This window comes from Neoarius graeffei, chromosome 9 (assembly GCF_027579695.1).
Source record: "Neoarius graeffei isolate fNeoGra1 chromosome 9, fNeoGra1.pri, whole genome shotgun sequence".
Taxonomy (NCBI): Eukaryota; Metazoa; Chordata; class Actinopteri; order Siluriformes; family Ariidae; genus Neoarius; species Neoarius graeffei.
The window spans coordinates 28,723,621-28,737,754 of NC_083577.1; the positions used below are offsets into that span (position 1 = coordinate 28,723,621).

Here is a 14,134-nt window from a genome sequence, read left to right on the forward strand (position 1 = left end):
ATATCGCGGGAGTAGAATGGATGACGTATGCAAGGCTACGGTGTGCCTTAGGGGACAGAAGGGTTCGTTTTACCTTACTGTCACGTCAATGTTATTGTTGTTTTATTGCCATTGTAGAAATATTGTGCACGTCCCTTTCGACAAATGACAAAAAATCGTTTCATATCGATATTATGAATTTTGATATCGTTTGACACCAATATCGATATCGTGATAAAAATACGATATATTGCACAGCTCTAGGTGACGTCAGTGAAAGGGGTCTATAGCGTCTAGACAGTAGCCGAGAATAAAGACGCCTCATTCATGTGCTGCGTTTAACTGTACCAACAGGTTTACCGTCCACACGAGATCACATGGGATTACCTTTCACAGGTGAGACTGGAAAATACTTTTCAATACTGTTCCTTCAGTCTTCAGTCTCCCAGCTCATCTCCACCGGGGGGGTGTAGAGTTATAAGCAGTGAGAATTAGAGAATACAGTGCCACACTATGATGAACGTTTTTGAACGTATGATGAATGTTTTCATTTTTGTTATCTGTTTTTTTTCTTCTTTTATGGCAAATACTTCTCTTCAAAAGAAACTAATGAAGAGTAAAATAAAACATTTTTTTTATTTTCACAGTGATATGCACTTTATTTTTCATCCCTTGGTTTTCTCATCTAATATGGGAGTTATGGATGTCAGTGGCTGTGACAAGACGTGTTATGCTCTGCAATAAAAAAAAAAAAAACATTGGTACAAAGCAAGCCCATTCACTTTTTTTTATGCTGATAAAAGAATTACAATGGTTTTTCATGTGACAAAAATGTGCGATTAAATTACGATTAATCGCGAGTTAAAGGGGTACCAAATATAATATATACAGTTGCTGATGTGACAAAGTTACGTATTCTTAAGTATTCTATCAAATTTATGTACTAGAAAACAACGAAATATCTTGGTAATTGTAAATATAATAGTCGGTACGCTAAACCGCACAAGAGTCGCCATTTTTAAAAGACCGTGACGTCAGCCCTACCCACTGCACTAGGAGAGAAGCGTGTAATCATGGCGTCGGGCGCATCAAGTGAAAGCGACAGCTCTGTCGAATCATACGAAGAGATCCCGCAAGACACACTGCAAGCAGGCTATGGCTTAGAAGGGTACCAATTTGAACCTAGGAGAGGTACTCTCGACTCCGGTGATGAAAGAAGAGAAGAAAGCTCGGATGACGGCGAGGATGAGACTGATGCTGACCATGGGTGTGGCGAGCGTGGGGCAGAGCGTCTGCGTGCAGGTGACACGGCGTGGTGCTCGTGCGGAAACTGTAACGTGGAGTTGCTCACGAGTCCAGCAGAATTTATTTGCTGCAATGAGATAGGCGTGGACTTGCGAAATCGTCGCAAGAGGCAGAAACAGGTATTTCACACGTGCTATAGAGATCTTGCAGTCACGTGACCGGAAAGTACACAACCGCCATCTTGTCGGTCAAAAACGCCGCTGAATACTGCTGCACTCATGTACAGAATGGATCAATTTCAACCGACGGACTACACGGCTCATTTTTCTAATGAACAGATAACTAGATATATGTCTAAAATAAACGATCTACAGATTAGTGACCCTTATGGCTTACCGGACGGAGTTTTCACGACCGGATTTTGAACTGCCAGCGGAATACCCGGACGTGTATAATTACCTCATTAACTTTCCCTCGCTGTTCAGTGGTGAAGCACTGCGTGCTTATAAATCTCTGGACAGTTATCTCTACAGAAATTCAGGATTTGTCAGCGACTCAGATGTGGCATCTTGTAAACAAGAATCCTCATTGGACGGGTAAGTCACTTAAGTATTGAGTATAGCACTGACCAGCCGATTATAGAATAGAATAAGGTAATTCCAGCTGTAATTCCAAATCGTCCGTCTTGTTTACATGGACCTGGCGTTGGAGAGGTAGAGGCTTAGCAGTGGAGGTTTGAGTGGCTGTTTTCTGAGCTTAGTCAACAGGCCGGCTCTGCCTGCAGCCTCGCTTTTGCTTCCGCTCCCGACGCCGCCTCCTTCGCTTTGCTTCCGATAACAATCCACGGAGACCCCGCTGGTCTCGCTATCTCGTCCGGAATGTTGTGCATGCGATGGAAATCGCTACAAACCGTCATTTTCTGCTGGAAACCAATGTCCAGTAAGTCCATACGGTTGTAGTGGATATTGAAGTCCGGTACAGACGAACAACACGCAAAAATACACACAAAAAAACATAAAAACCATGCACAGGTAGGGAGAGCTTGTAGCCGCAGCCGTTGTAGTAGAATTGTATATAGTAGGGTTTTCCAGAAGAAAACGTAGAAGTAAAAGCAGAAGTAGAAGGCGGAAATATGGCGTTTGACCGACAAGATGGCGTCTGTCACAATCTGGATCGGCTGTGACGTCACATGCAAGTGCTCCCTTCCCAACCTCAATGAGCCAACACAACTAGGCACATACATACGTCATGAGTGTTACGCAGAGAAAATGAACGTGCATTCTGATTGGATAAAATTAATATCACAGCGGGCTGTTCAAACTGCGGAAATAGTTTGCTCGAGCTACTTTCAAAACACTAGAACTTTCCAACCTTAGAACAAAAAACTTTTGTAAGTCTTGAATAAGGTTCGTCAATGTGTGTTTTATCGTTATATTTACTCTATATATTGCCCTTTCTTCCCCTTTAAGAACAAAGAAGAGAAAATGTGAAGTCAACGCTCTGTTTGCACTTTTTAGTTCATGTTTTCTGAATTGACTTTTTTTACTTGAACCGTAGGCCTTCAATTCTTCAGGTTGGGACCGCTTTAATTTCAGAGAAAAAGGAGTTATTCCACTCTGTTTGCACTTTATTTATTTTATTCTGAGGTTTCTGTTTTCTTTAATCTGAAATAAAGGCCTTGAATTTATTTTCCTGGGACGACTTTTATTTATGGTAAAAGAGATAGATAGTTGTGCACTCAGTTCATTTCCTGCATTGGAAATGAACAGTAAATATTGTTGAACCCATATGAAAATGTGGACATAGGGCAGGGATGTGATTTTTCCGCGAATTCGCGGAATTCCGCTTTTTTTCACCTCAAAACTTGAAAAAAAAAAAGTTTCCGATTTTTCCCTCAAATCCACATTCGTATCCTATTCGTTCCGATGTTGTTTGAAAGATGGCAGCCTCGGATTTGCATCTTTACGCCTCGATCACGGAGGCTGCCATCTTTCAACTCTTTGTTTGAAGCGAGCGCGTTCATTGGTTGTTACAGAGCGATGGGCCAATCACGTACCTCGTTTCATTTCATTGACGTAATTACGTCATTTACGCAATTACGTCATTGAGATGAAACGAGGTACGTGATTGGCCCATCGCTCTGTAACAACCAGTGAACGCGCTTGTTAGCTGTACGTAAGCTCGCTTCAAACAAAGAGTTGAAAGATGGCAGCCTCCGTGATCGAGCGTAAAGATGCAAATCGAGTTAAAGAAATCGACAGAATAGTGAAAAACAAGTCCTGCTGGGAATGGTTGGAGAAAGAGGTTGCTACAGACGTTGGACATAAGACTGTGAGACATTTGTTCAGCGATTTCGTTCTTTGGGGAGAGGGCAGAGGTCTCTGGCTGTCAAGTTTGGGGATACTGGGACCTCCGCTGCCCGAACTACGAGCGTCCAAAGTTGGGATAGAAACGAAACCTAAGCGGAGCGCCGCGGCTCGCCTTGGGGCGAATTACGTCCCAAGGCTAGCGGGCCCTGCTCGCGCTGGTTCTTTGGGGGGGGTGAGAGTGTGTGAGTGTGTGTGTGTGTGTGAGAGAGAGAGAGAGTGAGCGTGTGTGTCAGAGTTGCATGTTGACCATTAAATTGGCTTGAATTTGTTAATCATGACAAGTTTTTTCTTGTGTGTTTTACTTGCCATTTTAGTACAATTTTTAAGTCAGAAAAACCCAGGAGCTTCGGGGGGCTTCCCCCCTTGTCCCCCCACCAGGGCGCTGTGGCCCCCAGACCCCCGCCTAAAATTTTCAGATAATTTCACCAGCCCCAAATCACATCCCTGATAGGGGAAGGCTATAAGACACAAGCTGGACTTCGGTTCGGACCTTCTGCTTGGACAAAATGTAATAACCGGACCTCAGTGACCTTTTAATTGAAGACCCCTGCTGTATTTGATAGGGAGCCGGTGGAGAGTCTGTAGTGTTGGGGTGATGTGATGAAAAGAGGGCAAATTGGTGATGGTACACCAATATGACCACATGATCCTAAAAAAACTAAAACTAGCATCGTTCAAGATCGCCCCCGTAATCCTCGAAACATTGAGGCAGGTCACGTTAGGGGCAAAACTCCAGGATTCAGGCTTCATGAAAAAAGAAGACGCCCAGACCTGCGGATATTTCTCTGAACAAGTTTCCGTTGATTTTGTTTCAAACACTTGGGCACAGTCGGGTAGGACTGCTTTCGATATTGTGCTAATTAGCGAGTTAGCAACTCCTTCTCCTGCCTCCTGTGTGTGTGTGTGTGTGTGTGAGAGAGAGAGAAATCAGTGTGATGCACAGCCACCAGTGCTTCCTGTATGCTTCATTATTTCACATTCATGTGGTGCCTGTTTATGATAATATGCTTCCAGAGAATTAATCCATTATGTAACCTGGCATGTACATTTGTACCTGAAGGTATGAACATGGTCTTTGACATTTCTTTCTTTCTTTCTCTCTCTCTCTCTGTGTTCTCCAGCTACGTCTAACCCATTTACCCAGAAGCCACCACTGTTCAGCACCCTCCTGTACTCACTGGTGCCAATCATGGGCATCGCTGCCATCGCCCTCCTCTCCTTTTGGATGTATCGGCATCACAAGCTGGCGTATCCGCCCGTCCTGGTGCCCACACAGGTAGGCCTGAACGTCCTTCTGAGCATTTTGCAGGTTCAAGATCAAAAAGCACAAACGCATGCAGTCCTGTCTAATCTCTACCCTGTCCACACTAGCGATTTTGTACCGATACAAAACTACTTTCGTACCGCAACACCTGTCCACACTAGCAACTATACCGGTACTGTAGCGGTATAACTGTATCGGTACGAAGCCCACAAATTAGGGCTGTAACGATACACCCAACTCACGATTCGATTCGTATCGCGATTTTTGACCCACGATTCGATACGCCCACGATTTTTTTAAAAATGTATTTTTAAAGTAGTAAATTTGACTTATTAACATTTACTTACTTACATTAACTATTTAATAACAAATAATTCAGACCACTGCAGAGAATGAGTAATATGTATGCAAAAATGAACAAATGTAAATCCAAAGATTGTTTTATTTCTCAAAATAATACTGTTGAGCCGGAAGCTCTGTTTTTTTCGGTTCTGAAAAAGTCATTTTTCCAAATCGTGTAAATCCGTTAAGATTTTTTTTGGGGGGGGGGGGGGGGGGGCTCTCTCACTGTCTCACTCTCATAGGGCCAATGATTTTCTGTGATCGCGGAAAACAGATGGAAATTACGGAATTTTTATGGTGAAACATTGCTCGCGTGTCAAAATGTAACTGCCGCAGAAGGCTTCCGCCCAAGCAGACATGCCTTCAGTGTTGCCAGATATTGCTAACGTTTTCCACCCCAACATATGTTCAAAACCAGCCAAAAAGCACCTAAACCCGCCCAATCTGGCAACACTGCATGCCTTTCCGGTCAAGTGATTGTGATTGGCTTGTGGCACACCTAGCCAGCCAATGAGCTGCTTGTTTACAGATTCGCTCCCCGCGTCGCAACCAGAATGGCGACCGCTTAAAAGAAATGAACGCTCTGCCAGTGGCGAGTGTGGACGTTGCGTGACTCTCAGAAGATTGTCGCAGGTCGGCAAAAAAACGACTTACTAATAGATATAAAAAAATAAAAGTAATTTAAGTAAGTTTAAAATGTAATTTAAATAAAAAGTAAAGTATTCATAAATTGAAGTTTGGAAGCGCCTCTGTTTTTGGGCTGAGGAGAAGTTTGAAAGGGTGTACCGCGATTCTGCCTTCTTGTATCGCGATACGGATCGTGGCTCTGCGTATCGCGATTTCGATTTCGATACGCATATCGTTACAGCCCTACCACAAATGTATGGGTTTCGTATCGGTACTGTAGCGCTTCGCTGTAGTGTGGACAGATGAAGCGGCTCTGTATCGATACAAATATAATGCGCAAGCGCAATGAACCATTCCTACGTCTTCCGGGTTATTCATACAATGCAATACAATACAATACGCACGCGCTTTCCAGCTGTAAATAAAACTTCAAAATGGCTCAAAACGACTGTGGAGCTACATGGAGCAAAGAAAGGGAGGGAGGGAGGAAGAAAGGAGGAAGAGGGAGAAAGTGAGGGGGAGAAAGGGAGATCCGTTTTCTTTGTTTCTTTCTCGACTGCCTCACGCGTTTTATACGATTCGACTGAATAAATGACCACCAGAAATACAGACTGTACACTGACAACAAAAAGCACACACACGTTGTTTCATCCGCCATATTCTCGGAAGGAAGTTACTCGGTAACCACGGAAGCATTTCGCGCACGCGCATTTCAACTACCGGGAAAGAAAACCGCAAACATTTCTCGCTAGTGTGGACAGATGCACTAAACTGTACCGGTGGACTTTGTATCGATACAGTTACACCACTTTCGTACCGGTGTAAGTGTGAACACAGCACTCGTCTCATGTCGGAGGGAGAGCGAGTGGGTTTGGGAGAATTTTCCGCGGGCGCCTTTCAGCACTCGTGACCTGTTATTTCACTGATCAGAAGAGAAGAGGTTATGGTTATTTATATGTTAAAAGGTGCTTTCCTACCGTACTAACGACAGGATTGCAAGTGTGATATTGCTTTTATACAACAGTTCGGAATCAATGCTTGGGGGGGGGCATATGTCGGACCATACGTTTTTTTCAATAGCCGCATAAGAATATTAGAAAAGAGCCCACTGTCATTTTTTCTACCTTTTTTTTTTTTTTTTTAACGAGATTGTCAACTCGGCCTCATTAGGGTTTCTATAACCTTGTATGGACTTCCTGTGGTTTGGGCGCGAAAACCCAGTTCTGTGCAAGCGCAACACGATCGCACTAGAAAGCACGGTCAAGCTGCCAGTGTAGCTGCAGTCTTTTTAGTTGCGAATTACGAGTATTTCCTCTTGTGTCAAAACAAGCGAAACGTTCCTCCTTCTTTCGGCGTGAAGAGAGGTAAGCAATTTATTATATATATATATATATATATATATATATATATATATATATATTTTTTTTTTTTTTCCATCAGAGTTGCATTTTGTGGCTTCGAAGCCAAGTTTTCGTGTGCCGTTTCTCGTACTCAGTTCTAAGGTGCTCAGGCTGCCAGTCAGTGTGTGACTCCCCCCCCCCCCTGAAAAATCCTACCGTAGCTACGCACCTGCAATGTGGCGGAAGTGATATTTTTATGGAATCAATTTTGTGCCAAAATGTTCATACGATACTTTTGAAATATCAAACAAAAATACAAAAAAAGTCAATTTTTTTAGACTGGCAAACAAATTATTCGTGTAATCGTGCAAAATATCAGTCTATTACTCTTCAGAACCCTTTTATTTTTGTTCCGCGTCTTTCTCAGTTTTGTTTGGCGTAATTTATTTTGGTTGCGATTCCAGCTTTCTCGTTTGCGCTCCCTGACTTTTTGCTCGCAGTTTTGGCACAAACTTCACGTGTGGGTGGGCTGTCCAGGAACGCATTCCCATTGGCTAACTTGTGTTTGACTAACAGCTATGCTCAGCCATCAGGGTTTTTTCTAGAAAAATTTAGTATGAGGGCGCTCACCATGGCGAGGGAGCGAAGCGGGGGGGGTTGGTGCCGGTTGTCCCCCCCCCCCGCCGTGCAAAGCCTTTGAAAAATGCTCCAATGGGACGTTCTGAGGCTATCTGAGAGGGAAATTGTAACAAATTGTCTGTCATCATTGAAAAAGAAAGAAGTAATCTTCTTCTGCCCCGGACAGTCTTTGGCTTTCTTCCGCTTCGTGCCACGGGATGACGTCTTTAAATGCCCAAGCGTCAACAAAAACAACTCGCGAACTACTTCTGTCAAAAGCTCCCGCGCCGGTGGGTGAAAGGTCATTCAGTCTCGAGAAATCTCGCTCTACAAGTCAGCTGACCTTGTATGTAACCCATGTCAAATCTCGCGAGAGCAGCCGCGACAAGTAAACAACTAAACAACATGGCGCCTCAGTCTGGAAAACGCCAATTCGGATTGTTTTTGCGCCGTCTGGCGGTGTATCTACTATGATTGGAATATTTTTGGAGCAATTATAACGTATTTGATGATCAGACACATTGTCACGTAGTGTTGCTGGGATGTTTTCACGGAGTCGGTAAGGGGGCGCACGCCGAGAGTAAGAGGGCGCAGCGCCCCGTTCCCCCGTTTAGACGAAAGCCTGGCCATTCCCTACTCGGATTCTGGCGGACTGTTTGACGAGTGTAATATCATAGTCGCCACTGAAGTCCACTCGATCCTTGTTTACCGTCAATGGATCGGCCACTCGTCAAACAGTCCGCCAGAATCCGAGTAGGGAATGGCTGAGCGTAGCTGTCAGTCAAACACAAGTTAGCCAATGGGAATGCGTTCCTGGACAGCCCACCCACACGTGAAGTTTGTGCCAAAACTGCGAGCAAAAAGTCAGGGAGCGCAAACGAGAAAGCTGGAATCGCAACCAAAATAAATTACGCCAAACAAAACTGAGAAAGACGCGGAACAAAAATAAAAGGCTTCTGAAGAGTAATAGACTGATATTTTGCACGATTACACGAATAATTTGTTTGCCAGTCTAAAAAAATTGACTTTTTTTTTTTTGTATTTTGATTTGTCGTTTTTGTTTGATATTTCAAAAGTATTGTATGAACATTTTGGCACAAAATTGATTCCATAACTATTTTGGACACCTATGGCCAAATATTATCCACACAGGACTCTTTTTTTTTCTTCCTTCCCGATGGAATAAAAACGTGTTCTATTCCCTTCAAGCGGGTTTCATTCATTTGGTTTGACAGCATGCAATATTGTTAGCGTATCGCGTATCCTGCGTGTATTACGTCACTCTAGACAATGGAGAATGAGCGTTGAATACGGTTTACGATGTTGCACGGTTGTCGAGACAACATGACGTCACACGTCAGAGACGTAAAACGTCCGCGCTAGCGAGCGACTGAGACAATTTGTAAACCAGCATGGCCGCCAGGTTTGCGTCGTTCAATATGAAAGATTTTGAGAGAAATTTGAAACGGAAAGACGCATTAAAGACCTAAAAGGAATGTGTATGTATGTATTATTATAATAATAATAATAATAATAATGGCTTCTTTTTGTGGTCTATCAAATGTATTCCATTCAGCTAACTCATCTTCGACTCATTCTAGATGAGTGGAATATATTTGATATACCACTCAATGCCAGCCAATATTATTTAAATATCTAGTTTATTTTTGCACCGCTAGCAGAAACGGATCCAGAAGAATCCAAACTCACTTTATAGCACGCCAGCTAGCTGACTAGCTCACATCGATTTGTACATTTACCGTTAAAGGTGCTTCCTGCGAAATTGGCCTTGGCGTCCGTTCTCATCTGATTTTAAATCAAGTTTCTGACAAGTCTAACATTTGCCGTGTCTACTGACGACGTCGCTAACTCTACTGTAGTAACCGTTTCAAACTAACACAGACGATACACACAGTGAAGCATCGCAGCACAGGGATAATAAATATCAGCGCGCCTAGGACGCCACTCGTCCAATCAAATTAGTGGACCGGCGCTAACTGTTGTATAATGTCAGCGTCACTGCTGCACCTTTTAAACAGGTACACGTTTTTATTATTACTATTATCATTGAAGCCCTGCCAAGTCCCAAATGACCTTCTGTTCCTTATTTATGCACTCTATCTAGGGTATTAGAATTAATTTGCCTTATGCTCCCTAGATACTACGCAACACTTAATAAAACCCATGTGGAAAAAAGAAGTGGCAGACACAGTAGAAGTCTTATAGATATGAAAGTAATCTACTCTGACAAGTATAATTTATTTATTTTTTTAAAAATCACCACTTTTTGAAGTTTTACACTACATTTGTGAACAAAATAGTTATGGAATCAGTTTTGTGCCAAAATGTTCATCCAATACTTTTGAAATATCAAACAAAAACGTCAAATCAAAATACAAAAAAAAGAAAAGTCAATTTTTTTAGACTGGCAAACAAATTATTCGTGTAATCGTGCAAAATATCAGTCTATTACTCTTCAGAAACCTTTTATTTTTGTTCCGCGTCTTTCTCAGTTTTGTTTGGCGTAATTTATTTTGGTTGCGATTCCAGCTTTCTCGTTTGCGCTCCCTGACTTTTTGCTTGCAGTTTTGGCACAAACTTCCCGTGTGGGTGGGCTGTCCAGGAACGCATTCCCATTGGCTAACTTGTGTTTGACTGACAGCTACGCTCAGCCATTCCCTACTCGGATTCTGGCGGACTGTTTGACAAGTGAGCGATCCATTGACGGTAAACAAGGATCGAGTGGACTTCAGTGGCGACTATGATATTACACTCGTCAAACAGTCCGCCAGAATCCGAGTAGGGAACGGCTGAGCGTAGCTGTCAGTCAAACACAAGTTAGCCAATGGGAATGCATTCCTGGACAGCCCACCCACACGGGAAGTTTGTGCCAAAACTGCAAGCAAAAAGTCAGGGAGCGCAAACGAGAAAGCTGGAATCGCAACCAAAATAAATTACGCCAAACAAAACTGAGAAAGACGCGGAACAAAAATAAAAGGGTTCTGAAGAGTAATAGACTGATATTTTGCACGATTACACGAATAATTTGTTTGCCAGTCTAAAAAAATTGACTTTTTTTTTTTTTGTATTTTGATTTGTCGTTTTTGTTTGATATTTCAAAAGTATTGTATGAACATTTTGGCACAAAATTGATTCCATAAATAGTAGGGCTGTAACGATACACCCAACTCACGATTTGATTCGTATCGCGATTTTTGACCCACGATTCGATACACCCACGATTTTTTTTTAAATGTTTTTTTAAAGTAGTAAATTTGACTTATTAACATTTACTTACTTACATTAACTATTTAATAACAAATAATTCAGACCACTGCAGAGAATGAGTAATATGTATGCAAAAATGAACAAATGTAAATCCAAAGATTGTTTTATTTCTCAAAATAATACTGTTGAGCCGGAAGCTCTGTTTTTTTCGGTTCTGAAAAAGTCATTTTTCCAAATCGTGTAAATCCGTTAAGATTTTTTTTTGGGGGGGTGGCTCTCTCACTGTCTCACTCTCATAGGGCCAATGATTTTCTGTGATCGCGGAAAACAGATGGAAATTATGGAATTTTTATGGTGAAACATTGCTCGCGTGTCAAAATGTAACTGCCGCAGAAGGCTTCCGCCCAAGCAGACATGCCTTCAGTGTTGCCAGATATTGCTAACGTTTTCCACCCCAAAATATGTTCAAAACCAGCCAAAAAGCACCTAAACCCGCCCAATCTGGCAACACTGCATGCCTTTCCGGTCAAGTGATTGTGATTGGCTTGTGGCACACCTAGCCAGCCAATGAGCTGCTCGTTTACAGATTCGCTCCCCGCGTCGCAACCAGAATGGCGACCGCTTAAAAGAAATGAACGCTCTGCCAGTGGCGAGTGTGGACGTTGCGTGACTCGCAGAAGATTGTCGCAGGTCGGCGAAAAAACGACTTACTAATAGATATAAAAAAATAAAAGTAATTTAAGTAAGTTTAAAATGTAATTTAAATAAAAAGTAAAGTATTCATAAATTGAAGTTTGGAAGCGCCTCTGTTTTTGGGCTGAGGAGAAGTTTGAAAGGGTGTACCGCGATTCTGCCTTCTTGTATCGCGACACGGATCGTGGCTCTGCGTATCGCGATTTCGATTTCGATACGCATATTGTTACAGCCCTAATAAATAGTCACCTGTTTATAACCAGGATAAAAGCCTCTGCTTTTCACTACTGATTTCTCCTCATGTACGTTTTGTCAACTTATTGTTTGTTTGTTTTTGTTTTTTTCTGACACTCAGCCCAACAGCGCTCGTCTTTTTCAGTATAACCAGCAACCAAAAGCAATGTTTTGGGTCGTTCGGACATGTACGCTTTTGCTGTGCAGTCCGACTCTAATGGTGTCACCGAAGCAACCGAGTGTATGCTGCTGTTTTAGGGTAAAGCGATGTTCAGTGGTTTTATCAGTTAATTTCGAAGCTTTTATTCTATCCACGTTCACCGGATATGAGCAGTCGGGCGCTCTGATTGGCTACTCTGTTACTAGGCTATCCGCTCATATAGCCTTGACTTGCAAGTGACATCAAAGCAAAATAGAAACCCGGATGTCGGTGGAGATACAAACGCAGGGTCAAGCGACATTCCATACGAAACACAGTCACGCGTACGAAACGCTTTGGTTTTCCACTGCTTTAAGCGTTCTTGTAGCGCCGCCATATCTTTGTCGTGGTCACAACAGAACTCGTGACCTTTTTTAGAATTCCGTCCGCGATTCGGACAGAGGGCGAGGAAACTGAGGCTTAGTACGGAGAGGAGACGAGGGGATCAGGACACTTCTTCGTCCAAAGCCTTTTTCATACGCACTATCGGTTAGTTTATGGCCGAATCCCATTTCACCCCTTGGACCAACCCCTTGGCCCTTCCCCTCCATTTTGCGCGTTCACGTGAAGGGGTAGGGGTATCCCAATCCCAGTTAACGCGGAGGGGTAGGGGAAGGGGTAGGGCTTCTGTACCCCTCCAAACGGAGATTTTTCTGGAGCTGACTCCGAACGAAGGGGTTTGAGTGATTTCCCACAATGCCATGCGGATTTCAGCGAGATTTCATGCGGATTTCAGAAAGATGGCGGTTCCTGCGGCGAAAGATTGTCATAAATGTATTTTCTCCATTATTTACGTGTTTTAAGTTGTTATCCAGAGGAAACACGCTGCTTGATTCGCTTTTGAGCTGAGAATGAGCAGCGATTTCTGAAATCCAAGCTGCTGCTAAAAAGCTTTGGGAGTGAGTATTGTTTTCGTTTGCTTGACTGCGTACGTTTTGTTCTGTTATTCTCGCTTTTATTGTTTACATGAGTGTTCTGACACCTCATTCTGTCGGATGTGGTGCACGAAGCGCCAAAGATATCCCATTCAGTGGTGTTAGTTAACAAATCACACCCTGCCAGCAGAGATTTCTGGCTCTGACTGTAGCGGCTGGTCGCAGCCAATGACGCATTTGGTCGCGTTTTGCTAACGTAAACGCTGACGGAGGTACGCGATGACGTATGCGATCGTTGAAGGGCTATCCCAATACGTAAGGGTTGAATTTCAAGCCCTATCCCTTGTAGCTCAGTTTCAAGGGGAAGGGCCAAGGGGAAGGGGGAGGGGAAGGGGGAGGGGGAGGGGTAGAAATTAGAATTGGGATTGGGCCTATATTTCAGGTTTTCCGGTGTTCGCGAACGAAGCCCCCGTGAGAGCACTGCTCCGCGCCTCAAGATTTAACGCGATCCAGCCGGCTTTAAAAATTAATAACTCGGCCAACAGAGCTCACAGCGAAGCCACAGTTTACAGGCACCTCGCTCTAAGCCTCTCCATCGGGTCGGTAGGACCGCGCCTCGGCCTGGGATTCACGTACGAAGCCCCTGTGAGAATGCTGCTCCACATTGAAAGATTTAATACCGTATGATCCAACTGGAAACGCTTGCAATGACAGGGTCAGCAAGTGGCACGTGCCGGCGTGATGACCCTCCTTAGTACGCGCTTTAAGCCTAGGTCACAACCGGACGTACGATTTTTTGGCCGTGCGATTTTTGGCGTTTCCCAAATCGCTGCGTTTTGTTTTTTTTTTGTTCGTGGAGAAAGACGCACGTTGGCCGTAAGTTTGTGTTGCAACCTGAAAAAACGTAAGCGCCCGTAGAGTTTGTTTGACATGGCAAAGAACCTCTGCGGCCGGTCTGCGGCTCGAAAATCAGAACGTCATATGCGCGCCCTCCTTGCATTTCTTGCGTTTTTTGCACGTAGACCGGCCGTAGGAGCACGTACGGCCGGTTGTGACCGAGGCGTTAGTGTCGAAGCGCATGTACTCTGGGATTCATTTGCTTTATAAAAACACGTTGGATG

The 14,134-nt window shown here is 43.6% G+C and overlaps 1 protein-coding gene across 2 annotated transcripts in view; it reads left to right on the plus strand.

Moving 5' to 3' along the window:
* The window catches only part of acvr2aa (activin A receptor type 2Aa), a 199,655-nt gene that overhangs the window by 122,127 nt on the left and 63,394 nt on the right, over positions 1 to 14,134 (plus strand). For both annotated transcript variants that reach the window (XM_060929260.1, XM_060929261.1), the window contains exon 4: positions 4,715 to 4,869. In XM_060929260.1, the coding sequence (XP_060785243.1) occupies positions 4,715 to 4,869 (155 nt within the window). The remainder of the gene's footprint in view (positions 1 to 4,714; positions 4,870 to 14,134) is intronic.